Genomic DNA, 22058 nt, shown 5'->3' with positions numbered 1-22058 from the left:
TTTCCAATATCCCTAGATTAGTGTATCTAATTTCTAGGTCAACATCTCTGCCTAGATTTTCTTTGGCTGCATCATAGTTCACAAGATTGGAGATGAACCTTTTTTTCTTTTAAAAAATAATTTTATTTTATTGTACAGGTAATGTACAGAGGGGTTATAGTTTCTTTCTTTCTTTTTTTATTGTGAAAATACCGTACAGAGGGGTTACAATTACATGGGCAAGATAATGAGTACATTTCTTACCAAGCATTGTTGCCTCCTCCTTTGTTTCCCCTTCCCATCTCCCACACCCCCCACCCCTACAAAGGGGGAACCAATACAACAGCAATACTCACAAGACACTATAATTGAAACTGAACTTTACCTTGGTAATAAGTGTATTTCTTGTCAAACATTGTTACCCTCTCCCTCATTTTCTCTTACTTTCCCTCCTCCCAAACTCCCCCCTCCCCCACAAATTGTAAAGTTCAGTTCCAACATAGTGTCTTGTGAGTATTGCTGTTTCATTGATTTCCCCTTTGTCCTTTGTCTCACCATTTGTTATTCACCTTCTCCTCCCCAAATCAGACAGATGTGTCTACAAGACACAGGGTATCAAAATAAAAAACAAAAATCAGTGACAACAGGGGATAAACCAAAGGAAAAAAAAGAAAGAAAAAGAAATAACTTCACCCAGTACATAAAAAACAACAACAAAAGGAAAAAAAATCTCGTTTCCATATTTTGTAGTTCATTTCAATTAGCATAATTTTATATGGTCATATATACATTGCTATTGAGCTATTATGATTCTCTGCTAGGACTATCCTAGACATATACTAATTACAAATGAGGGAAACCATGGGGCCTATGTTTCTTTGGGTCTGGCTTATTTTACTTACTTAGAATCTCTCTTATACCAGTTCTTGTGTATATTTTTTCACTGTGGTTGGTACCTTCTTCTCCAGTTCAGAAAGGAATGCATATGTCCCTTTAGTAAACTGACTCCCACCTTGTATTTGGATATTTTCTGTTTATTTCTTTGGTGAATCACTTCCTTTCCCTTTCATGACGCATTCTTGGTTCATCTATCTCATCCCATGATATTAGCACTGTAGAGCAATGTTTAGTTAACCTCTCTAACTTTCATCATACTCCCAATTCGTCCATTCCTTTATCAACAGAGTATTCTAAGTTCTTTTTACTTCCCTGCCTTATTCTTTTTTCACACCTCATTTGTGTTCCCATTATTGGGAGGAATATTTTTTATGCTTGCAGTCTTGAATGGATATATGTGTTTTAGAATCATCAGTGAGAGCTTTTCAATCCATCTCAATTTGGCTTGTACATTTTACTGATAATCATTTTAATATAATCATCACCTCTTTCCTTTTTCATGTTTACGATGATATCCTCTCTATCAAAGATAGACTAGATTTAGATTTGGTGGCATATGCACACAGATAAGGGATATAGATATTATTGCTGTAGATTTATATTTGTATCAGGTATTTTTGTATACATTTAATTTTTCCAAAAAAGATTTTCATTATTCAAGTTTGAAATTCACCCTGTCCCCTATTGAATAAATTCTAAAATTGTTGGTTTGTTAATGTACCTTTTATAATCTTTTGTTGTCTGTACCTGCAGATTTCCTCATCTTAAACTCTTGCCTTATAGTTTCTCAAACTATGTGAGTCCTTACACACACATTGCTATTTTTTTCTTGTTACACCTGATTTTGTACTTAATCCTTTGCTCTATAGAATTCTTGTTCCTTCTTCAATTCCAGCTTTAACTTTGAACTCCTGTTTATGCTTTAAAAGTATTTCTGTGTTACTTCTTCATGGTTAGCCTTATCTAACAAGGCAGTGCTTTTCAGTGCTCCTGTTTTCATAGTGCCCTAAGCAAATCTCTATTTCTGAGTGCTTTATGTTGCTCTGCAGTCAAGTATTAGAGTGTATATCAGATTGTCAACCTCCTCCAGATCTTCTGGCTTTCTCCCCTGTATCTTTCAAGTATAGTATGGAGTTAAATGAGAGGCAGTGATTGGAAAACACATGGCAAATCAATTGCTTTAGAATGGTAAAGCTAGATCTTTTTCTATGTCAGGCTAAACTACAATCTTCTCCATTTGCACGGCTTTTATACCACTGCTTATTGAATGTTTACTAAAAATTTACATTTTTTGTTTAGTATTTTCAGCTAAAAAAATCAATGTCTAGATGTTTGTATCAGGTCTTGGTCTTGAACTCAGGGCCTTGCCATTGTCCCTGAGCTTTATGTGCTCAAGGCTAGCATTTTACCACTTGAGCAAATTTTGTTTCTGGCTTTTTGGTGGTTAATTAGAGATAAGATTCTCACTGACTTTCCTTCCTGGCCTGGCTGTTAAACCATGATCCTCAGATCTCAGCCTCCTCAGTAGCTCAGATGACAGGCATGAACCACTAGCACCCATCTGAGTGTCTGGTTTTTATGATGAAATTTTAGCTTCAGGAAGATAATAATTCTATTTCCTTCTGTTTCAGGAAAGCTGCCATCTCAGGAACCTCTAAGTTCTGAAAGTACATTGACTTTGATGGATGATTCTGGGTGTGATTTATCAAATGAACAAAGAACTGAACCTTTAGAGCCATCCTTGGATTCTACAGAGAGTTGTATCTCTCTGCCCTTTCTACCATTGCCTCTTGTGAAAAAGCCTCATACTACTCCAGAAAATCCATTGTCTTCTCACATGCAGTTCTTGCAACATCTGCTTGAACTGAAGAAATTCATGGAATCGGGTACCCTGAAAACAGACTTAACTCATCTTGAAAAAGACTCTTCCACCATCTCTGATTCTGTTTTGCAGTTGCTAGATGGTTTGATCACTTTTTACCATAATCCCAGACTTCCTTTTTCGAACTTTTGGACAGAAGCTGTTGGTACTCTGGCTCAACTGGCAAGCGATTGCAATTTGTCTAATCTTATACTTAAAAAGTGTTATAAGAAGTTGGAAGAATTCAAGAAAACTCTACTACAGGCTATTTTAGAGACCAGCAATATAAATCGGGTAAGTAATACCAGCTTATGTATTTATGCTTTCTCAGTAATTTAATGGACATTTCCTTTTAGACATTAGTCTATTGTTGTTCTTTAGCCTTGTGGCTCAGAGTCTACTCAGGCCATGTTCTGTATCTGTTTGTAGTTCTCCACCTCTGACCTCTCATTACTGGTTAGAGTATACAGTTTTTTCCATGATACCTTTGCTCCAGGCATAATGCTTCCATATGTGTAACTAATTTTCCTCTTTTTTTTTTAAACCAGCATCTTCAAGATCTTCTTTTGTTTGCCTTTACTTATATTTTCTGTTACTAAATAATCTCAATTTGTCTCAGTCTATCTAACAATTCAGGTTTTTCTAACTATAATGTTTTGACTGTCAACATCTCGTGATGTTTACTTGTACTGTATTGAATTTGACTAGTAGGTCCCTAAAGGTCAAAGAATATGAATATCTGCATTTGACCTTTCCTTCATTGCTAGGCAGTTTTCCATTGCTTTGACAAAATAACTGAGGCAATCAACTCAAAACTTAAATGATTTCAGAGGTTTCAGCATATGGTCATTTGATGACCTTGCCTTTGGGAGTACGGCAAAGGAAAGCCTAGGCAGAAATACGTGGCAGGGCAAAAAGCTGTTTCTCTCAAGAAGTCTGCAGCACAAAGGAGAGAAGCAATGTAGCTTCCCCATATCCCTTTCAAGAGTATGCTCCCAGTGACACAGCTTCCATCCACAAGGTCCTCTTTTCTAGAGGTTCCATTATCTCTCCATAGGCCACAGGATGGCAATGAAGTATTTAGCATATGAGCCTTTGAGAGCCTTTGAGAGCATTCCAGATGTCAGCTATAATACTTTCTAAGTAGCACAATGCTTCATGAACATGGTTAATAAAACATAATAGAATATAGTGTCTGAGGAACACATACTGTAAGGTATTTTTTTGTTGTTGGGCTTTTCCTTTTTTAACACAAATTTAGTTAACTCAGGGATTCTTTGTAAACAAGAGATATGGAGGGAATGTGAACTTGTTTTGTTATTTGATTTGAGACATAATGGAGTTTTTTTAACATATTACTTTCCATCTTTTTATTGTCAGATCCTTTATTTGGAAAACCAAAATTTCTTTCCATTTTAATACTTTTTAATTTTTTTAATTTTATTTTACTGTAAAAACACCATACGGGGGGGGTTACTATTACTTGAATAAGGTAATGAGTACATTTCTTGTCAAACTTTCCCCCCCTCCTTTGTTTTTCTCCTACTATTCCTTATCTCTTCCACCCTCCCACCCCCTCCACCCCCCGGCCCCCACCAGAAGTTGTAAACTTATTTCCAGCATAGTGTCTTGTATCATTTTTACAATGGGTCATTCTGTGTCCTTGTTTCAGCATTTTGTTATTCCCCTTCCCCTCCCCAAATTAGATAAATATATATACAAGATGCAGGGTACCAAAATTGACAGAGGATATACCATAGGGGGAAGAACATACAAAAGAAACAAATTACATAGTAAATTACAAACAACAATGACAAAGAAAACCTCTTGTTTCCACATCTTGAGGTTCATTTCATTTAGCATCATGTTATATGGTCATATGGACATAGCTTTTGAGCTTTTCTGCTTATTTAGTAAGATTATCCTAGACAAATACTAATTATTGCAAATAAGGGAAATCATGGGAGCTATATTTCTTTGGATTTGGCTTAATATGATTTTCCATTTTAATATTTTTAATTTACTTCCAAATCCACAGAGTAGCCTATGAGGTCTAACTTACTATTTATTCTATTGTGGGATAAAAGTTTTTGGGTCTTGTTTCTTTGGGCATTTTCTTATTGCTTCTCTGTAATATCATGATGTTATGCTCAGCTTTTATACTTAGAGATGGTTTGCATTTTCATATATATATATATATATATATATATATATATATGTTCTTTCCATCTCTATTAAGGTATGATTGAATCAATACCTTAGAAAAAGTGTTAATTATGCTCTTGAAATTTGAAAAAAATATATCATTTTCTGCCCAGGAATCTAAAATCTTTTTCTGTTGGACATAGTCAATCAGGAATTCAGTATCAGATTTCCTGTCATTGTATTTCAGCTTAGGTCTAATTTGTTTTCTGTTGCTGTAACAATACTTCAGAGAAAGGAATTTATAAAGAAAAAAGTTTTATCTAGCTCCCAATTGTAGAGATTGATAGATACAACATAGCACTAGGATCTGTTTTACCTCTGGCAAAGCCCTTCCCACTGTATGAACATGATATAGAGCATCACCTGGAGAAAGCTGTTGGCTCTGATCTCTCTTCCTTTGCTCATTAGGCATTATTGCCATTATAAATAAGGTCCTTTCCCTCATGCCTTCATCTAACATAGGAATATGGGGATTAGGCTTTCACTTTTTTTTTTTTTAGGTCAGTCGTGGGGCCTGAACTCTGGGCCTGGGCGCTGTCCCTCAGCTCTTTAGCTCAAGGCTAGCACTCTACCACTTGAGCCACAGCACCACTTCTGGTTTTTTCTTTTTGCTTATGTGGTGCTGAAGAATCGAATCCAGGGCCTCAGGCATGCAAGGCAAGCACACTACCACCAAGCTGCCTTCCCAGCCCAGGAAGGATTAGGCTTTCAACACATAAACTTTTGAGGAACACATTCAAACCCAGCAAATATACAACCTGGCTCTTAACTATCACAGTGAAAATCCAATAACTAATATGGCTTAATTCTTTTGGGATATTTTTCATTTTCTCTTTTAAAATTACATTAAACATTATTGACATTTTAATTCCTTACTAGAGTCTCCAGCTGATTAATGTTTCTTTTAGTCTAATCATTCCCTCATATAAGGTTTGGAGCATTGTATGATTTATGCTCACTCAAAAGTATTCTTGAGAATTGTGTGGACATAAGAGAAGAGCAAGCTTGTAAAAGAATTTCATATGATGATACAGATGGTTCAGAAGTGATTATTTGTGATATTGTTTGCTGTTGTGACAACCATTACTGAATAGTTGGTCAAATAGACGAAGTGAATCAATAGCTTTATGGAAGTGGTAATTACTGCATTCAGAAAAGCATTAATTATAATATTATTCGCTACATTTGCATAATGGATATTAATTTATAAATAGGTGCTAATTTATAAATGCATTTTAATGACATTCTCTTGTTTCTTTCCCCTCCAAAGAAAAAGCATCATATTGTTGTAATTTTATAACTATCATCATTATTCACATTATTATTGTTCAGATACATTCATAAATGTTGATTCATTATTGAAAAAATTGGCACTTATTCTTTACAAGTACTTTTATGTCTCTTTAGCTTATCTTTGATAAAAGCATGTCCTTACAAAAGAATATATTCTGACATGGAATACATTATAACTGTTATTATGACTTTCTTATTGGGACTGTGCTTGATAGAGCAAAACAAAGTATTACCATTTAGAAAAAAAGATTACTTCTAAGAATCTTATTTTCATAGATTGAAAGGGCTTAATCAAATTGTATGGCTTAAAAACTTGAGCCATGCTCTTACTTTCATTGAAGTGAATTTATATATGATCAATATGGTAGGAAAATATGTGGTATGAACACTTAAATATTCTGACAGAGGGATTTCTCATATTTATTATTCATGTAAAAACACTAAGTAAAATAAGTCTTCAAGAACATGTTCTCAATAAGTTCGATAGTAAACTTATTCTGATTATAACTTCATTTTTAAAAAAATCATCAGTAGAAACATAATAAGTTTCAGAAACTGTATCAGATGTTACAACTATGTGTATTGCAAGAATTGGCTATTTAAATGAGGTGCCCTGGGAATTCTTTAATATTTGTTTAGTTAAAATTTTTTATTAGTATAGATGGGAAAATATGTGATTTATACTTTTATAAGTTTTGGTAAATATTTTTGCTATTTTAGGAACATTATATTTCCCGAAAAATAATTTTACATTGTTAGTGAATCTTACATTTGTTTTATATTTTCAATAAAACCATTAGTGTGGGACTAGAAGAATTAATCTACAATGAAGTGTTTTAAAAATTAATGTCTTGAATCCATATACCTAACAGAAATCAGCACAAGGCTACCTCTAGTGCTCTGGGAAGTCATCTTAACTTGGGGGTGGAGCGCTCTTGTGTTCACAGACCCCAGTATGTCCTGTTTACTGCCAGCTTGTGTTATTTAAGTAATATCTGACTGATATCCTGAGGGTTCTTATATATTTTTTCCCTCAGAACTCTTGTATTTTCAAACTTTATGTTCCCTTCCACTAATTGTAGAATAGGCCACCATAGGATATCAAGTTCAACACCAAAATGGTTGAAAATATACTTAGATTTTTTCAAGAGTAGTTTTGTTTCAAAATGTTTGTTTTTAAGAGGTGTCAATGATAATATGTATTAAGGTACATATCAAAATCTTTATCATTGACATTTTAAATATTTAGTAGCTAAGTCTTAGATATATAATAGTGAATTATTAGAAAACTTCCTCCTCACATTTTTTTTATCCTTTTAGCCATAAAACATATTAATTGCAGAATATCATTATTATAAATTACTTCAGGGTAGACAAAAATTAAAATATTTTGTTTGTATGGAGACAGAATAAAGATCCCTTCAAACATTTTCACATTCAAATCCCTGAAACCTGTGAATATGTAATATGTTACATGATGGGAATGTGAGGTTGTTAATTATATGCCCATCGTGGACCATCTTTCTAAATGAAGAGAAAGGAAGGGGACACAAAGCAAAGAATGAAGCATCAAGCCTCTAGAAGGATGATCTTGACCTTTTGTTCTTTTAAATATTTATATTTTATTTACTTTTTCAATAATTATGTGGGGAGCACCTATAATAGAGCTGGTGTTGTCTTCAGTTCTGGGGCTATGGTAGAGAACAAAGCAGACAAAGCCCTTGCTGTAAAGAAGCCTTCATTCTTGTGGATAAATGTGAACAATGAAACATCTTATGTATATCAAATAGCAATAAGTCCTGTGGGGAGAAACATGGAACAGGTCAGGGAGCAAAGAAACTTCTAATGCACATGCATTGATAGTAGCCATCCTTTATGGGGTATACAGGGAAACCCTTTTTAGGAGATCAAAAGAAGTAAGGATCAAGCCTATAGGATTGTTTAATTTCAGTTTTTATGTTCTTGAGACAGAGTTTCACTATGTCACATAGGCATGTATGGAACTCACTATGTAACTTGAACTGGCCTTGGATTTGTAATCTGCTTCAACCTAGAGTTTCTTAAAAATGTTTTAGGTATTAATCCCTTCCCATATAAATAGTTTGAAAATGTTTCTTCCAATATTGTCTTTTATCTGTTGATGGTGATCTTTGCTATACAGAAGCTTTTGAGTTCGATGAAGTACTTGCTTTTATTTCTTGTAACTTGGGTGTCATATCTGAAAGATCATTGCCTGTACTCGTATTTTCTCCTCAATTTCTTCTCATATTTTCTGCTAGTAGATCTGTGGGTTCAGGTCTTACATTTAAATATTTAGTGTTTAATATTTTTGACTGATTTTCATGTACTTTTTTGTTTTTGTTTTTGTCGGGGCTTGAACTCTGGGCCTGGGCGCTGTCCCTACACTCTTCAGCTCAAGGCAAGCACTCTACCACTTGAGCCACAGCACTACTTCTGGTTTTCTAGTGGTTTATTGGAGATAAGAGTCTCACGGCCTTTCCTGCCTGGGTTGGCTTTGAACCGTGATCCTCAGATCTCAGCCTCCTGAGTAACTAGGATTAGAGGCGTGAGCCACTGATGCCCAGCATACATTGAGTTTTATGCATCAATGATTCATTTCATTCGTTTTAGACATTTTATTCACATATATTAGTTATTTGAGGGGTTTCATTGTGACATTTCCATGCATACTCACAGTGCACATTGTTCGAACTCATCTCCTTTATCACTTTCCCATATTCTCCCTTCCCCTTTCTTAAAACAATCTTTTCAACAAATCTGAATATTCTATTTTCACATGAGTATGAATTACTTCAACCAAATTAGCACTTATTCATTCTTTACCGTCCCACTCCTTCTAGCACACATCCAAGAAGACATACTCATATCATTCCATTTTTAGATAGATATATGATAGTTTATCCACTATTGTTGTTCCTCTTTCATCTCTTTTCTTCTCTTCCTTCCCCCTAACACCCTCAAGCAGTCCCACATTGTAAACCTGTTCTCTTTGATCTCTGTCTCTGTCTCACTATATCTCTCTATATATGATACATTGTTAATGTAATAAATATGAAATATGTCTGTATAAAATTATATTAAATGTGTGTATAAAATATATAATCATGTGTGTATCTGTGTATCTATATATCCGTGCATCTTTAAGGTTTAACTTGCACATATGAGAGAAAAATATGTGACCTTTTCCTTTCTGAACCTGATTTTTACTTCCCTTAACATGTTGATACACAGGTCTATGCTTTGCCTGAGAATAATCTAATTACGGGTGAATAGTACTCCACGTGTGTGTATACACACTCACACACACACATACACTTCATATTTTTAATTGATTCATCAGTTGTAGGGTATCTGAGCTGCCAACATAGCTTCATTATTATGGATAGTGCTGCAACATACATGAGTATAGAAGTGTATCTATTATGTTCTGACTCACAGTCCTTCAGATACACATCTGAGAACAGTGTCTCTGGATCCTATGGGGGGTTCTGATTGCAGTTTTTTGATAAACCACTGTACTGTTTTCCATAGTGGTTGTAATAACTTCCATTCTCACCAAAAGTGTTTGAAGGTTTCCTCCTTAATGCATCTTCTCCAGCATTTGTTGTTTATGTGCTTGTTTATGGTCATTCTGGGAGATTACATATCAATATCAAATACTGTAAGTTGCAAAGAAAAACATGTAAGATACCAGAAGGTAGAAACATCGATGTCATTAATGTACAAGTCAATATTATGAAAATGGCTGTACTACCAAAAGCAATTTGTATGTTGAATACGATCCGCACCAAAATTCCAGTGTCTTCATTATTTGAACTGAAACACAAAATACCAAAAAAAAAAAAAATGCCCAAGCATGTGTGTAAAAGAAAAGCGCATTGCTGGAAATTATTATCAGAAATTATCTGATTTAAAACTATGACAAAACTATGGTAATTAAAAGCAGCATCTTACTGGCACAAAAAAAGACAGGTAGATAAATGGAATAGAATCGAAGATCTAGAAATAACCATAGTTATATCTAGTTGGTTTCTTTGATACAGGCACAAAAAAAACATACTTTGGAGAAGATAGTTTTGTCAAGCTATACTGTTAGACAACTGAGTATCCACATGTGCAAGACTGAAACTAGGTCCCATTCTTTCACTTGACACTAATATCAAATTAAAGTAGATCAAAGGATTTAATCTAAGACCTAAAACAGAAAAAAAATTAAAAAATCCTGGGCGATACAGACTCTGGCAATAACTAGCCTTGAGCTGAAGAGCTGAGGGACAGCACCCAGGCCCAGAGTTCAGGCCCCACGACTGGAACCCCTCCCCACAAGAAAAAAAAAAAGAATGTACAGAGAGCTACTAAAGCCAAACGTCCTAACAACACCTGATTAACAAATAGGCAAAAGAAATACAAATGGCCAATAAATACATGCAGAAACTTTGGACATGTGGCCAAAATGGGAATGCAAATCAAACCCTCATTTATATTCTTCTGAATATAGATATTTAATTTTCCTGATACAGTTTATTGAAATGTCTATTCTTTCCACATTTTGTATCCTTGACTCTCTTATCAAAGACGGATTGACAATAGATGAGTCATCTGATTTGCAGACCTCCAATTCTTCCATTTTTATTTTTCTATTCTTATTCTATTCAAATCTTTGGTTCTATTCTAGTCTATTCCATCTATTCTATTTTCTTTTCTGTTATGCTAATCATTTGTATGACTGTTTTTGTGCCAATAATACACTAGTTTAAAATATAGTTTTGCAATATTTTGAAATCAGAAAGTGATATGCCTCCAGTTAAAGTCTTACTCAAGATTTCTTCAGCTATTTTGTGGTCTTTTGTGATTTTATAGGAATTTTAGGACTTTTTATTTCTTGGACGACTGCCATTGATATTTTGATACAAACATGCAGAATCTGATGATCATTGAAATTTTAACAGTGTTAATTATTCTAGTTGATGAACATGGTATGTCCTTTGATTTATCTGTACTTTTATTCACCTGTGTTTTAAATTTTTCTTTATGAATATTGTATAATTTTCAGTATGCAATTTCTTTGTCTTTAAAATTTATTCCTGTTTTTAATATTTAGTATTTTTTAACTTCTTCCATGGTTTGTTGTTATATGTTACACATTTATATATAGAAGTATTATATAGTGAGATTTATGCATAATTTTACTTCTTTTTCTCCAATTTGTATGTCTTTTCTTTGTTTTCCTTCTGTTTTTCCCACTGTTTTTGCAATGGGAACAAAGTTGTGAGGATGGATATCTTTTCTTTCTTTACGATCTTGAGGGAAGACTGTCTGTATTGATTATATCATTAGCTATGGGTTTTTCATATGTGGGCTATCTCTATTTTGTAACAGTTTTAGTGATGAATGTGTATCGTCAAATCCCTATCTGTTAAAGTAAAGTGAACATTGTTTTTGCCTTTCTTTTTTTCCATCACTGTGCTTCCTACAGTTAGTGATTTATTTTCATGTATTGAGGATAATTCTGCATGATCACTGATCAGGACAATTATATTTTTACTGTGCTGTTAAGGAATTGTTTCATTCTAAGGTCATCAAAGATACTATGAGACCAAGGTCTTATAATGTTTTCCCTTGTTTGTATCAGGATGATGCTGGCCTTTTAAGATGTGTTTGGACATTTTTCTTCTTTCATATTTAAGAGGAACTTAAGAATCATTTATATTAATTTTTTATTTGAATGTTTGGTAGATTTCACCAATGAAGATATCAAGACCTTTGTCGAGAGAATTTTTTTTTTTCAGTCATGGGGCTTGATCTCTGGGTCTGGGCGCTATCCCTGAGCACTTCAGCTCAAGGCCAGTGCTTTACCACTTTGCGCCAGAGTGCCACTTCCGGTTTTCTGGTGGTCAATTGGAGATCAGAGTCTCATGGGACTTTCTTGTCCTGGCTAGCTTTGAGCCTCCTGAGTAGCTAGGATTACAGGCGTGAGCCACCAGTGCCTGGTAGTGTTGGGAGATTTTTTGATTATTGACTGAATGTGCCTAAATGTTATTGATCTTTTCAGAATTATTCCTGTTGATTTGGTTTGTGTAAATCTTATATTTCTCAAATTTCATCCTTTTTAATGTTATTCCTTTTATTACCATGTAAGTATTCCTATGAATCATTTAAAATTCATTTTGTATCACATACCTCCATTATAATGGAGGTATTCCTAATCTTATTTACTTAAATCTTCTTTCTCTGTTTCATAGTCTGGCTAGGGATTGACAGTTTTCTTTTCAAAAATTATCTTAGCTTTGTTACTTTTTGCCTATTGTTCCTTTGCCTATCTGTTCCTATCTTTCTTACTAATTTTTATTATTTCCTTCCTCCTAGTAAATTTAAGCTTAGTTTATTTTCTTTAGTGGACTTCAATAATATTCCACTTAAAATAAGTAGAACATCTAGACAGATAATCAATAAACAGCTGACTTGAACAACAATATAGATCAAATGGTTTTAGCTGACAGATGCAGAACTCTTCACTCCATAGCAGCTTCTTGCGCACATACAGACTTTTCTACAGAATAGGTCACATTTTAGGTCATAAATCAAACTTTACTTAATGTTAGATGACAGCATTAATTCCAATGATCTTTTCTCACCATGGGGGAATAAAATTAGAATTCAATAATAATAAGTAGAATAATAGATTCTACAAGAAGGGGAAACTAGAGGCAATATTTCATTCTTGTGATCAAAGTGAAAATCAAAGGTTAATTTCAAAATTTTTGAAGACCAAGGAAAATGAAAACAGCCAAAGCTATGAGCTGCAGCAAAAACAAAAATAGTAGTAGAAAAGTGTATAGGTATAAATGTATACATTAAAAAAGAAGAAAGGTCTCAAATGAAAACTTTTAAGGTGCTGTTTTTCTTTTTTTCCAGGGTAGGGAGTACCAGTCCTACAGCTTAAACTCAGGGCATGGGTGTTATCCCTGAACCTTTGTGCTTAAGACGAGAGCTCTACTATTTGAACCACAACTCCACTTTTGGCTTTTCTCTTTTTTTGGTGTTAATTGTAGATCAGAGTCTCACGGATTTTCCTGTCCTACCTGGTTTCGAACCACCATCCTCTGTTCTTATCCTCCTCAGTAGCTAAGAGAGCAGGCATGAGCCACCAGCACCTGGTGTTTTATACACAGAGACTAGTAGCTTAACTCAAGAGTCACCAGAACTTTTATTTATTGACCATAACACTAGATAAGATAGCTAATCTCAGGTTCCACAAAAGTAACAAGGAGGTAGAAAATGTCACCACCCCATAGAGCTGTTGGAGAATTTTTCCTGGGAAAATGCAGATGAAGTGATCAGCGTAATACCTGCAGCTAGTTGTTGCTGCTCTTGTCCTTGAAAATATCCCGATCTCTTCTCCACTGTGCCTGGTATAAAGCACAATTAAGGATTCTTCTTTGTTCTTAATTAGAAGTAAACAGTTGAACATAAGTGATAAATTATATTTCCTATCCCCATATACCTAAGTTCAGTCAGCTGACGTCAGCAACATTTCTTACTGACATGCTTATGGTTTTCCTGGTGTGCCTCCAGGAGTTAGGATATAGGATGCTATTTCTTATTATCTTAACTACCCTTCTGCAGTCATAGCTTTTCAGTAACCAAGGAGCTTAGTAGAGCTTCAGATCATTTTTCCCTTCTGTTTTAATTATGGAAATCTACTGTAACCTAGCTGTTTGATGGGTACACTTTCACTTAAAGATTGTGAGATCCCCTTGCTGTGAGAGCTGTGTTACATAGCATTTCTGATCTAGATTTTATAGCTGGTGACTCCCTTATAGCTGATGATTCCCTCAAAATGACAGGCTTGTCATTTTGGCTTGGATCACAATGATTTCTTGCTTAGACTGCCTTCAGGCAGTCGATGGATAATTGTGAAGAATATGTTTCATGAAATCTGATCTCTTTTTTACCCTTAATGGTACATTGGAATTCATTCATGCTGTAATTGCATTGACCAGTGAAACCTATTGACTTTTTAATTTAATTCAGTTCAGGTAGCCACATTTGTTGTATTCTGCCATGACTTGAAACATCATTTCACTGACAATACAGATTCTCTTTCCTGTTTACATTTTCCAAAAGCCTTATTCCCCATGACTTTCACTGTGGCTGTTGTTGGAGATAGCCATCCATTTGTTAAAGTTGTCCTCAAGGACTTTAAAGGCTACTTACACTAAGTTGGCTTTATTTTCAGATATATCTGGGGAAACATAAGTAGAGGTGAAGGTTAAGTTACTATACCTTTTCTCTTTATGTTGATCAGAATTAAAATTAAAACTGCATATTTTCTTACTGTTTTAGTTTAATTTGATAATCATATATTGAAATATTTGTGTCATTGCTACGATCTTAATACTACTTTTGATCATTACATCAGTATGTAAATAAAAAAATTCCTTGGGTTTTCAAATATTTAATTTTCAGTAAGTAATTTTCAGGAGTAAGAAGGAAGACCAGACAGAATGGAACTTGAGTTTACTTTCAAAATGAACTGGGTTTTTCAGTGTGCATTCTTAAAATAATTAGCAGCAGTTGATTATACATTATATATGATTATATATGTTATATTATACATTATAATTTATACACTATAATTTATGCACTATAATTTCAAAAGCACTTCCATATACCCATTCCAACAACACATTTGTTTTGCTATGGTTGTTATTACTGTCTTCAAGCTATAAATGAAAATACTTACATCAGGCAGGCTGAAGGACTCAGACAAGGACTGGAATCAACCCTGAGGTATATGCTACAATTTTTTTTCTTTCTACTCTGTTAATATTTCAGTCATTAATTGAAAACCTGCCTATGCGTTTATTTCTAAATTGAAAAGAAGCTCACATCTGTATTGGGTGAAAATATTTTTTGGAAATTAATTATACTTCTCTGAATAGCATAAGGATAATATTAACAGTTTTGTTGGGTAATTTGCTACATTTTCTTGTGTGCAACAATTTATGTTTATAAAGAACATTAAGAAAAAAGTTCTTCTCTGGCACAATGTAGAATCACCTTGTTTTCTTTATTGGCTATAAATAACCATGTGTTGGAAACTTTGTAATTGCATTGTAGAGCCTTGTAACCCTGGTTTCTAATTGAATATAAATTATGTGGCTTTGCTTTTGTCTATATAAAAGTATCTTCTTCCATGTTTTTACAAGTTTTGTGTAATACCTTTTTGAAATTTTTCAGAAGACTTATACATGAAAATTTGAGTTTATCATTTTTAGTTCTTTTTTTTTCAGAGTTCTCTGTTTAAAGAACACTCTGAAGGCCATAAAAATTATTAAAAGTAAAGGAGGAAATAATAAAAAATAATAGAGGGCATGGATTTGATCAAATTACATAATATGCATGCCCAAGCCCCAGAAAACAACACACACACACACACACACACACACACGCACGCACGCACGCACGCACGCACGCACTCACGCACCAAAAAAGAAAAACAAAAAAAAAAACAAGTGAATATCAAAGACCAGCATGCAACTCAGTGAAAAAGTATTTGCCTCAGGAGTCCCTGGGTTTGATTCACAGAATGTGTACACACACTACATGTCAAGCCCATGTCAAAATCATTAAATGTGCTCCAATGAGTCAGAGTTATGAAGACCAACATTTGTAATAAAGAGAATATGCTTTTATATATTTGTAATTTTATTATTAAAGAAAAATATTGCAATTAATGACAATATATTTGCTGCCACTGCGTTTTATGAGAATTATATACTGGTCATTTATTCATTTATTATTGCATTTGTTATCTTTCTAATGATTATGATCTGTCCCCATCAATGCAGTTTGATTTCCCAGATATGTGAATGATTTCCCACAGCATGTGAGTGCCTTTCCTTTAATACACATTAAATCCTTGCAACAAAATATGCGCTCCAGGGACCAGCTGTATTGTCATCACCTGGGATATTGTTAGAAATGCAAGTTTGCCAGGCACTGGTGGCTCAAGCCTCTGATCCTAGTGACCCAGGAGGCGGAGATCTGAGGATTGTGGTTTGAAGCTACATCTGGAAAATCCTTGAGACTCTAATCTCTAAATAACCAGCAACAAAACAAAACAAAACAAAACACTGAGCGTGGAGCTGTGACTCAAATGATAGAGCACTAGCCTTGAGCAAAAATGCTTAGGGACAGTACCCAGACCCTGAGTTTAAGCCTCAGCACCTGCACCATAAAAAGTGGGATCTCAATCTCCATTATAAAACCATATAATTTAATTCAGCATTTTAATAAGTCTCCAGGTAATTCATAGTCATTAAATTTTAGAAGCATTGCATGAAAAGACAGATTTAGATTCCAACTCCTCCTCACTCATTATGGCTATATTTATTGAATTTTTGCCACGTGCTTTGCATGGATCACTTCATGTAATCTTTATGACATCTTTTACAAATGAGAAAACTGAGGAGAAAGGGGTTAAATAATATTCCCATGAAAAAGCTAAGCAGACCCTTCTACTAACCCAGTCAGGCCTACATAGGCTGTCATTAAACAAAATATTTGCTCTTTTCTTAAAGCTTCAGCTACCTTACTTTTAGCCCCTACTATCTCAAGGCTCTGTATTCTATCACTGCCTTTAACCTCAGAGCTCTGTTTTTCCTATACTATAACCCAAATGTCTGGGTGAGAATATTATTCATCTTCTCCCTGCCTCTGTCTTTTCCATGGTTACCCATGTGGATTTTGGTTCTGTGTGCATATATGATATGCCTGTTGTGTGTCAGCTCTGAAGAGAACAGAAAGGAAAAGAATATGAATGCACCTGCAGTCTGGCTTCTGGCATTTAGAATTCCTATAGGAAATAAAACTCCAAATACTGGTTCGGATTAAGGAATAGAAGGGAATGTGATTCTCATTTGGCATCCTAAAACAATGAAAAGTAGACAACTCTTCACTACCAGCATGTCTCTAACTGTATTTTTTTTTGTCTTTTCTTTTTTATTGGTACTGGGGATCGAACCCAGGATGTTGCACTTGCTAGGCAAGTGCTTTGCCACTGAGCTACATCCCAGCCCTTAGCATGTCTCTATACAATGGTAAGCCTGAGGAAAAAGATCCAGCTTTGAAAAGCATAGCATTCGTGTGCTCAAAGTGTTGCAGCAGATGTGCTGAGTTACAGTTACATAATAAACCATGCTTACTCAGGATACAGAATTTAAGGAATTTAGTAAATGTTCACCTACTTTTTTCTGTCTCAAATGCTTTTCATTGGAGTGAACATTCATAACCACAAAATATAAAAATGAAAGCATGTTGAAGAGTTTGCTTAAATACGATTAAGATTTTGATCAGTTGGCATTCAGTCATTTTATGTTTTGATGGAAGTTTTTAAATGACAGCAGTCAGATGTTGTATTCAATGGGAAAGGGAGTGCAGCTGAGATTCAAATAAAAGATTATGTCCATGTTTCATACTTCACACTTTAATCCATTGTCATTTATAAACAAAGAATTGATACATGTAACTGCATTAGAATGTGAAGTGTAGCATTGCTTATGCATGCTGGGTACATGACAATAACAGAATAAATGTGAGTGTTCAATAAATAACCTATTGTCTCAAACTGCTAATTCTTTTAATCAAGGGCTTGGTACCCTCAGATTTATAGCAGTCTATCAGTGAGGAGCTGCAACACATATAATAAGAGGCTACTAGTAGAATAGGTTTATGTCTTTGTTTTACTCAAAGGGCACATTATATATATTTTTTGGAAATCTATCATTTTCCCCTCACTCCTTTTATTTACAGTTAACTGCAGCTTACCTTAATTATCTAGAAAGAAACTAGGTGGCCCTTTTCCAAGAAACAGAATTTTTATTTTCATACATTTTCCAATCACTGTGAAAGTTGAAATCTGTTCTCCTTATTTTCTAGCAATAACAAAATCCAATACATTTAGACTCATTTAAGAGAAAGACGATAGTTGGATGAATCTGGATGCAAGTGAGCATATGTATAATAATAGTAACTGGAAGCATAGTTTTTTCTGAAGTTGATTTAGTGTGAGCTTTCAGGTACTAGAATAAACACTGATCCTCTCAATCTGAAGATATATTCCCCCAGTTTAAGTAATTTTTTAAGGAAACCTAGCAAACTGAGAAGCTATGGCCCACTGATTTTTTTCTTTTGCAATTATAATGGTGGCATAATCTGACTCAGCAATCTGGAGACACCTTGTTTATGTATAAATGATATAGATCAATGCCTTTTCTTTATGCATTTCAACACTGAGCACGATGCTTCATTTTGCATAAAGTAATTAAACACCAAGGGAATTATTACTGAAGAAACACTATATCCTTAGGTGCCGGCATGTCAATTAAATCTGGCAGAGCGACAATTCAATCACAAGGGTTATTAAGAAGCTTTGTAAAAGTTGCAGTCTAGGAACAGCAAATGACTGGATGCTGAGCATTGTTAAATGTAAATGTCAAATTAAATTGACTTGCCCTCTAGTGGTGTTTCAGAATTCCATATTTGCTGGCATAATTTCACTTCTTCTAATCCAATAAATGAAAGAAAAGATATACTGGACCATGTAGGTATTGTTCAGTTGCCATGCTAGGAAACCCCTGCTAATTCTATTCTTCTCATGTTCTAAAAGGTAACTTCTGTAAAGTTTCCAAGAAATATGTTGCAAAGTATATAGCATTTTCATGGACCGAGGCTTGCTCATACCTGCTTCTTCCATTCCACTTACTTTTATGACCTATATTTTGCTCCTAAAATTCTGTTATCAGGTAAGTATTTGGAAGATTAGTACTGAATTGAAAAAAATCACTAGGAATTTGGATTCGGGAATAATTTTTTTCACCTACTAGAAATTCTCATGACCTCCCTGAGACCATATTGTCATTTGAAAATGGATTAGAGACAGATAAAATTATATTTGTGGAGGCATTTAGTAAATTTGTAATCCTTTATGCAAATATGATTATATTTTATTGTTTAATGCACTCGCTTGCGCTCTCTCTCTCTCTCTCTCTCTCTCTCTCTCTCTCTCTCTCTCTCTCTCTCTCTCTCTCTCTCTCTCTCTCTCTGGATTAAGAGATGATTTACAAAGGTCAAATTTATCATTAAAATTCTTGTAAAGCCTTGTACCAAGCAATTCCCTAGCATACATGCCTGCTTGGGATAAATAATTTGACGTAGGGCAGTATCGTAGTTTTCCATATTTGCAATACACTCTTGGGAAGAGAAACTGACATAACAAGAATGATAGGAAGTAGAACTTTGAAGAAAGGCAATAGTAGGACTTTCTCATTTTTCCCTCCATTCCTACTTTATGTTCTTATATGATTCTGCAAAGGATTGACTTAGAATGTAAAGGCAAAAGCAAGGTATGTAAGAGACAGATGATGTGGGAGCCATTGAGCATTTGCTAGTTTATTTTTATGAGACAGTAGGAGACAATACTAGCATTGAACTTGGGGGAAGAAAACTTTCCTTACGAGAGACTTTAACCTCAGGATAAGGCTTACCAAGTAAATTCAACTTTGTTTAATTTTATAGGTCCTATATGTGTTGAAAGTTATACATTTTATATATAGTTTACCAATGTGTTGGAATATGAATTTTCAACATATTCCCTAAATGTTCTTCTAGATTTTAATGGTATCTGTAGTAATATCCCCTTATTATCTCTCACTTCATGAATTTGGGTCTTACCTTTACTTCTTAGTTTGGCTAAAAGTTTTGCCAGTCTTGTTTTACTTTTTCAAAGAGCCAGTTATTCATTTCATAAATTCTTTGTAGTATGCTCTGGTTGCAGCTCTGATAATTATTTCTTCTACTAATTTGGGGTTGGCTTGTTCTTGCTTTTCTAAGACTGAAATCCATCAGTAGATTATTTCCTTAAGATCTCTCTGACTTTTGAATATAGACTCACATAGCTATAAATTTCCCTATTAAAATTGTCTTTCTGCTATCTCAGAGATTCTTCTAAGGTCTATTTTCATTTGATTCTAGGAAAGTTTTAGTTGTTCAATTTCCATGTATTTGTGTAGTTTTTATAATGTCTTAGGTTTTTATTCCTGATTTAACTCTGTTGTGGTTTGATAAGACACTGATGAATTATTTCAGAATTTTGTACTTTTTAAAATGTGTTTTATGACCTGAAATATAATCCATTTTAGGAAACCGTTCCATGAGCAGCTGAGAAGAATATATAATCATGGCTCTTGGATGGATTCCCCTGTGGATATCTGTTACAGCCATTTTCAGCAATGCTGCAGTTTAACTTAATGTTTCCTTATTTTCCTGTTTCTTTGGATGATCTTTCTATTGATTGATATGTCGATGACAGTACATACTGAAATCTCCCATTATTACTGCATTTGGACATATCTGCCTCATTATGTTGAGTAGTGTTTGTTTTATTAAATTGGGTACACTGATGTTCAGTGCATGTATTCATAATTGCTATATGGGAGCCATCTTTTTCTCTTGTGGCTAATGTTGAAGTCTACTTTGTAATATATAACTATTCCAGCTTTCTTTCACCTTCCATTTCTATGTATGTCACTTTTCATCCATTCACTGACAGTCTGTAAGTACCTTTGCAAGTGAAGAGAATTTCTTCCTGACCAAAAAGTTAGATATTGATTTTCAGTCCAGTCAACTAATATGTATCTTTTAATTACAAAGTTAAGACCATTTATGTTAGAGCTAGTTTTGAGGAGTACGTGCTGATTCTCATAATTATGTTTTGTCTCTTCTTGGTTGATTCAAGTACTGTTTGTTCTTTCCTTTCTTCCTTTTTCATAATAGGAATTTGGTAGTTTGTTGAATTAAATGTTTGATTCTTTGCTACTTCTCATTTGCCCTTTTCTCTTCCAATCATAAACTCCTGTCTTGAGCTCTCCTGTTTGGACCTGTCTTTCTTCATCAAGTATGTCTAGAATTCCTGTAAATATTTTCTACAATGCTAGTTTAATGGTCCTGAGATGCTTCAGATTGAGCTTAATTCTGAAGGTTTTCACTATTCCATTGATTTTTAAATGACAACTTTATGTATATATTTTGTGGATTCTGAGTTTGAATCTCTTATGTTCTAGTGTTCTCAAAATTTAGAATGATGATCACTCATTTCCTTTAGTACGTGTCTTTGATCCCTGACCTCTCTTTTGCTAGGTTTCAGTTACTAGTGATGTTTTCTATTATGTTCTTGATTTGATTTATTGGATTTTCTGCTTTCCAAAGCTTCTGGGTTCTTTTTTCCAGAATGTCCAGAATTCTATAAAATATTTCTCATCTTTGCTGAATTTTTTTTATGCAAGTTATGAATTGACTCCTTTCTTATGTATCTTTGAATGCATTTTGAGGATATTTATCATTAAAAAAAGACATTTCTATATCTGGCCCTTTATCCAATTCACTATCTTTGCATTTAATTATTGAGGAGTTACCAACTTTTGGATTAAAAGTTTAATGATGTTTAATGACCTTGGAGGAGTCATATTGCCTTGCTTTTTCATAGTCTTCTGTTTCTACATTACTACTTATACATCTGTTGGGATAGGTAACTTCCCCAGTTTTGTTTTTTTTTTTTAAATGGTTGTCTTCTTAGTGAGAAACCTTCTCTTGAGGTCATCACTGATAGTTTTACTCAGAGAAGAGAAAGTAGATAACTATGTAAACAAATGAAGGTCCAATAATAAGTCAAATACTTAAAAATAGTAAAAAAAAAAAAAAACTATCAGAAACCTCAATTATGCCTCCAATTGGGTTAGAA

General features: G+C 34.2%; 1 protein-coding gene across 4 annotated transcripts in view; it reads left to right on the top strand.

Annotated features, from left to right (window-relative positions):
* The window catches only part of Mei4 (meiotic double-stranded break formation protein 4), a 236032-nt gene that overhangs the window by 113172 nt on the left and 100802 nt on the right, over positions 1-22058 (top strand). For all 4 annotated transcript variants that reach the window (XM_070011058.1, XM_070011060.1, XM_070011057.1 and 1 more), the window contains one exon: positions 2508-3031. In XM_070011058.1, coding sequence (XP_069867159.1) covers positions 2508-3031 — 524 coding nt within the window. The remainder of the gene's footprint in view (positions 1-2507; positions 3032-22058) is intronic.

The sequence above is a fragment of the Dipodomys merriami genome, unplaced genomic scaffold, assembly GCF_024711535.1.
Source record: "Dipodomys merriami isolate MVZ:Mamm:240054 unplaced genomic scaffold, mDipMer1.0.p SCAF_8, whole genome shotgun sequence".
NCBI classification, from domain to species: Eukaryota; Metazoa; Chordata; class Mammalia; order Rodentia; family Heteromyidae; genus Dipodomys; species Dipodomys merriami.
The sequence above is the reverse complement of the archived record's forward strand: the minus strand, read 5'-3'. Positions and strand labels throughout refer to the sequence as shown.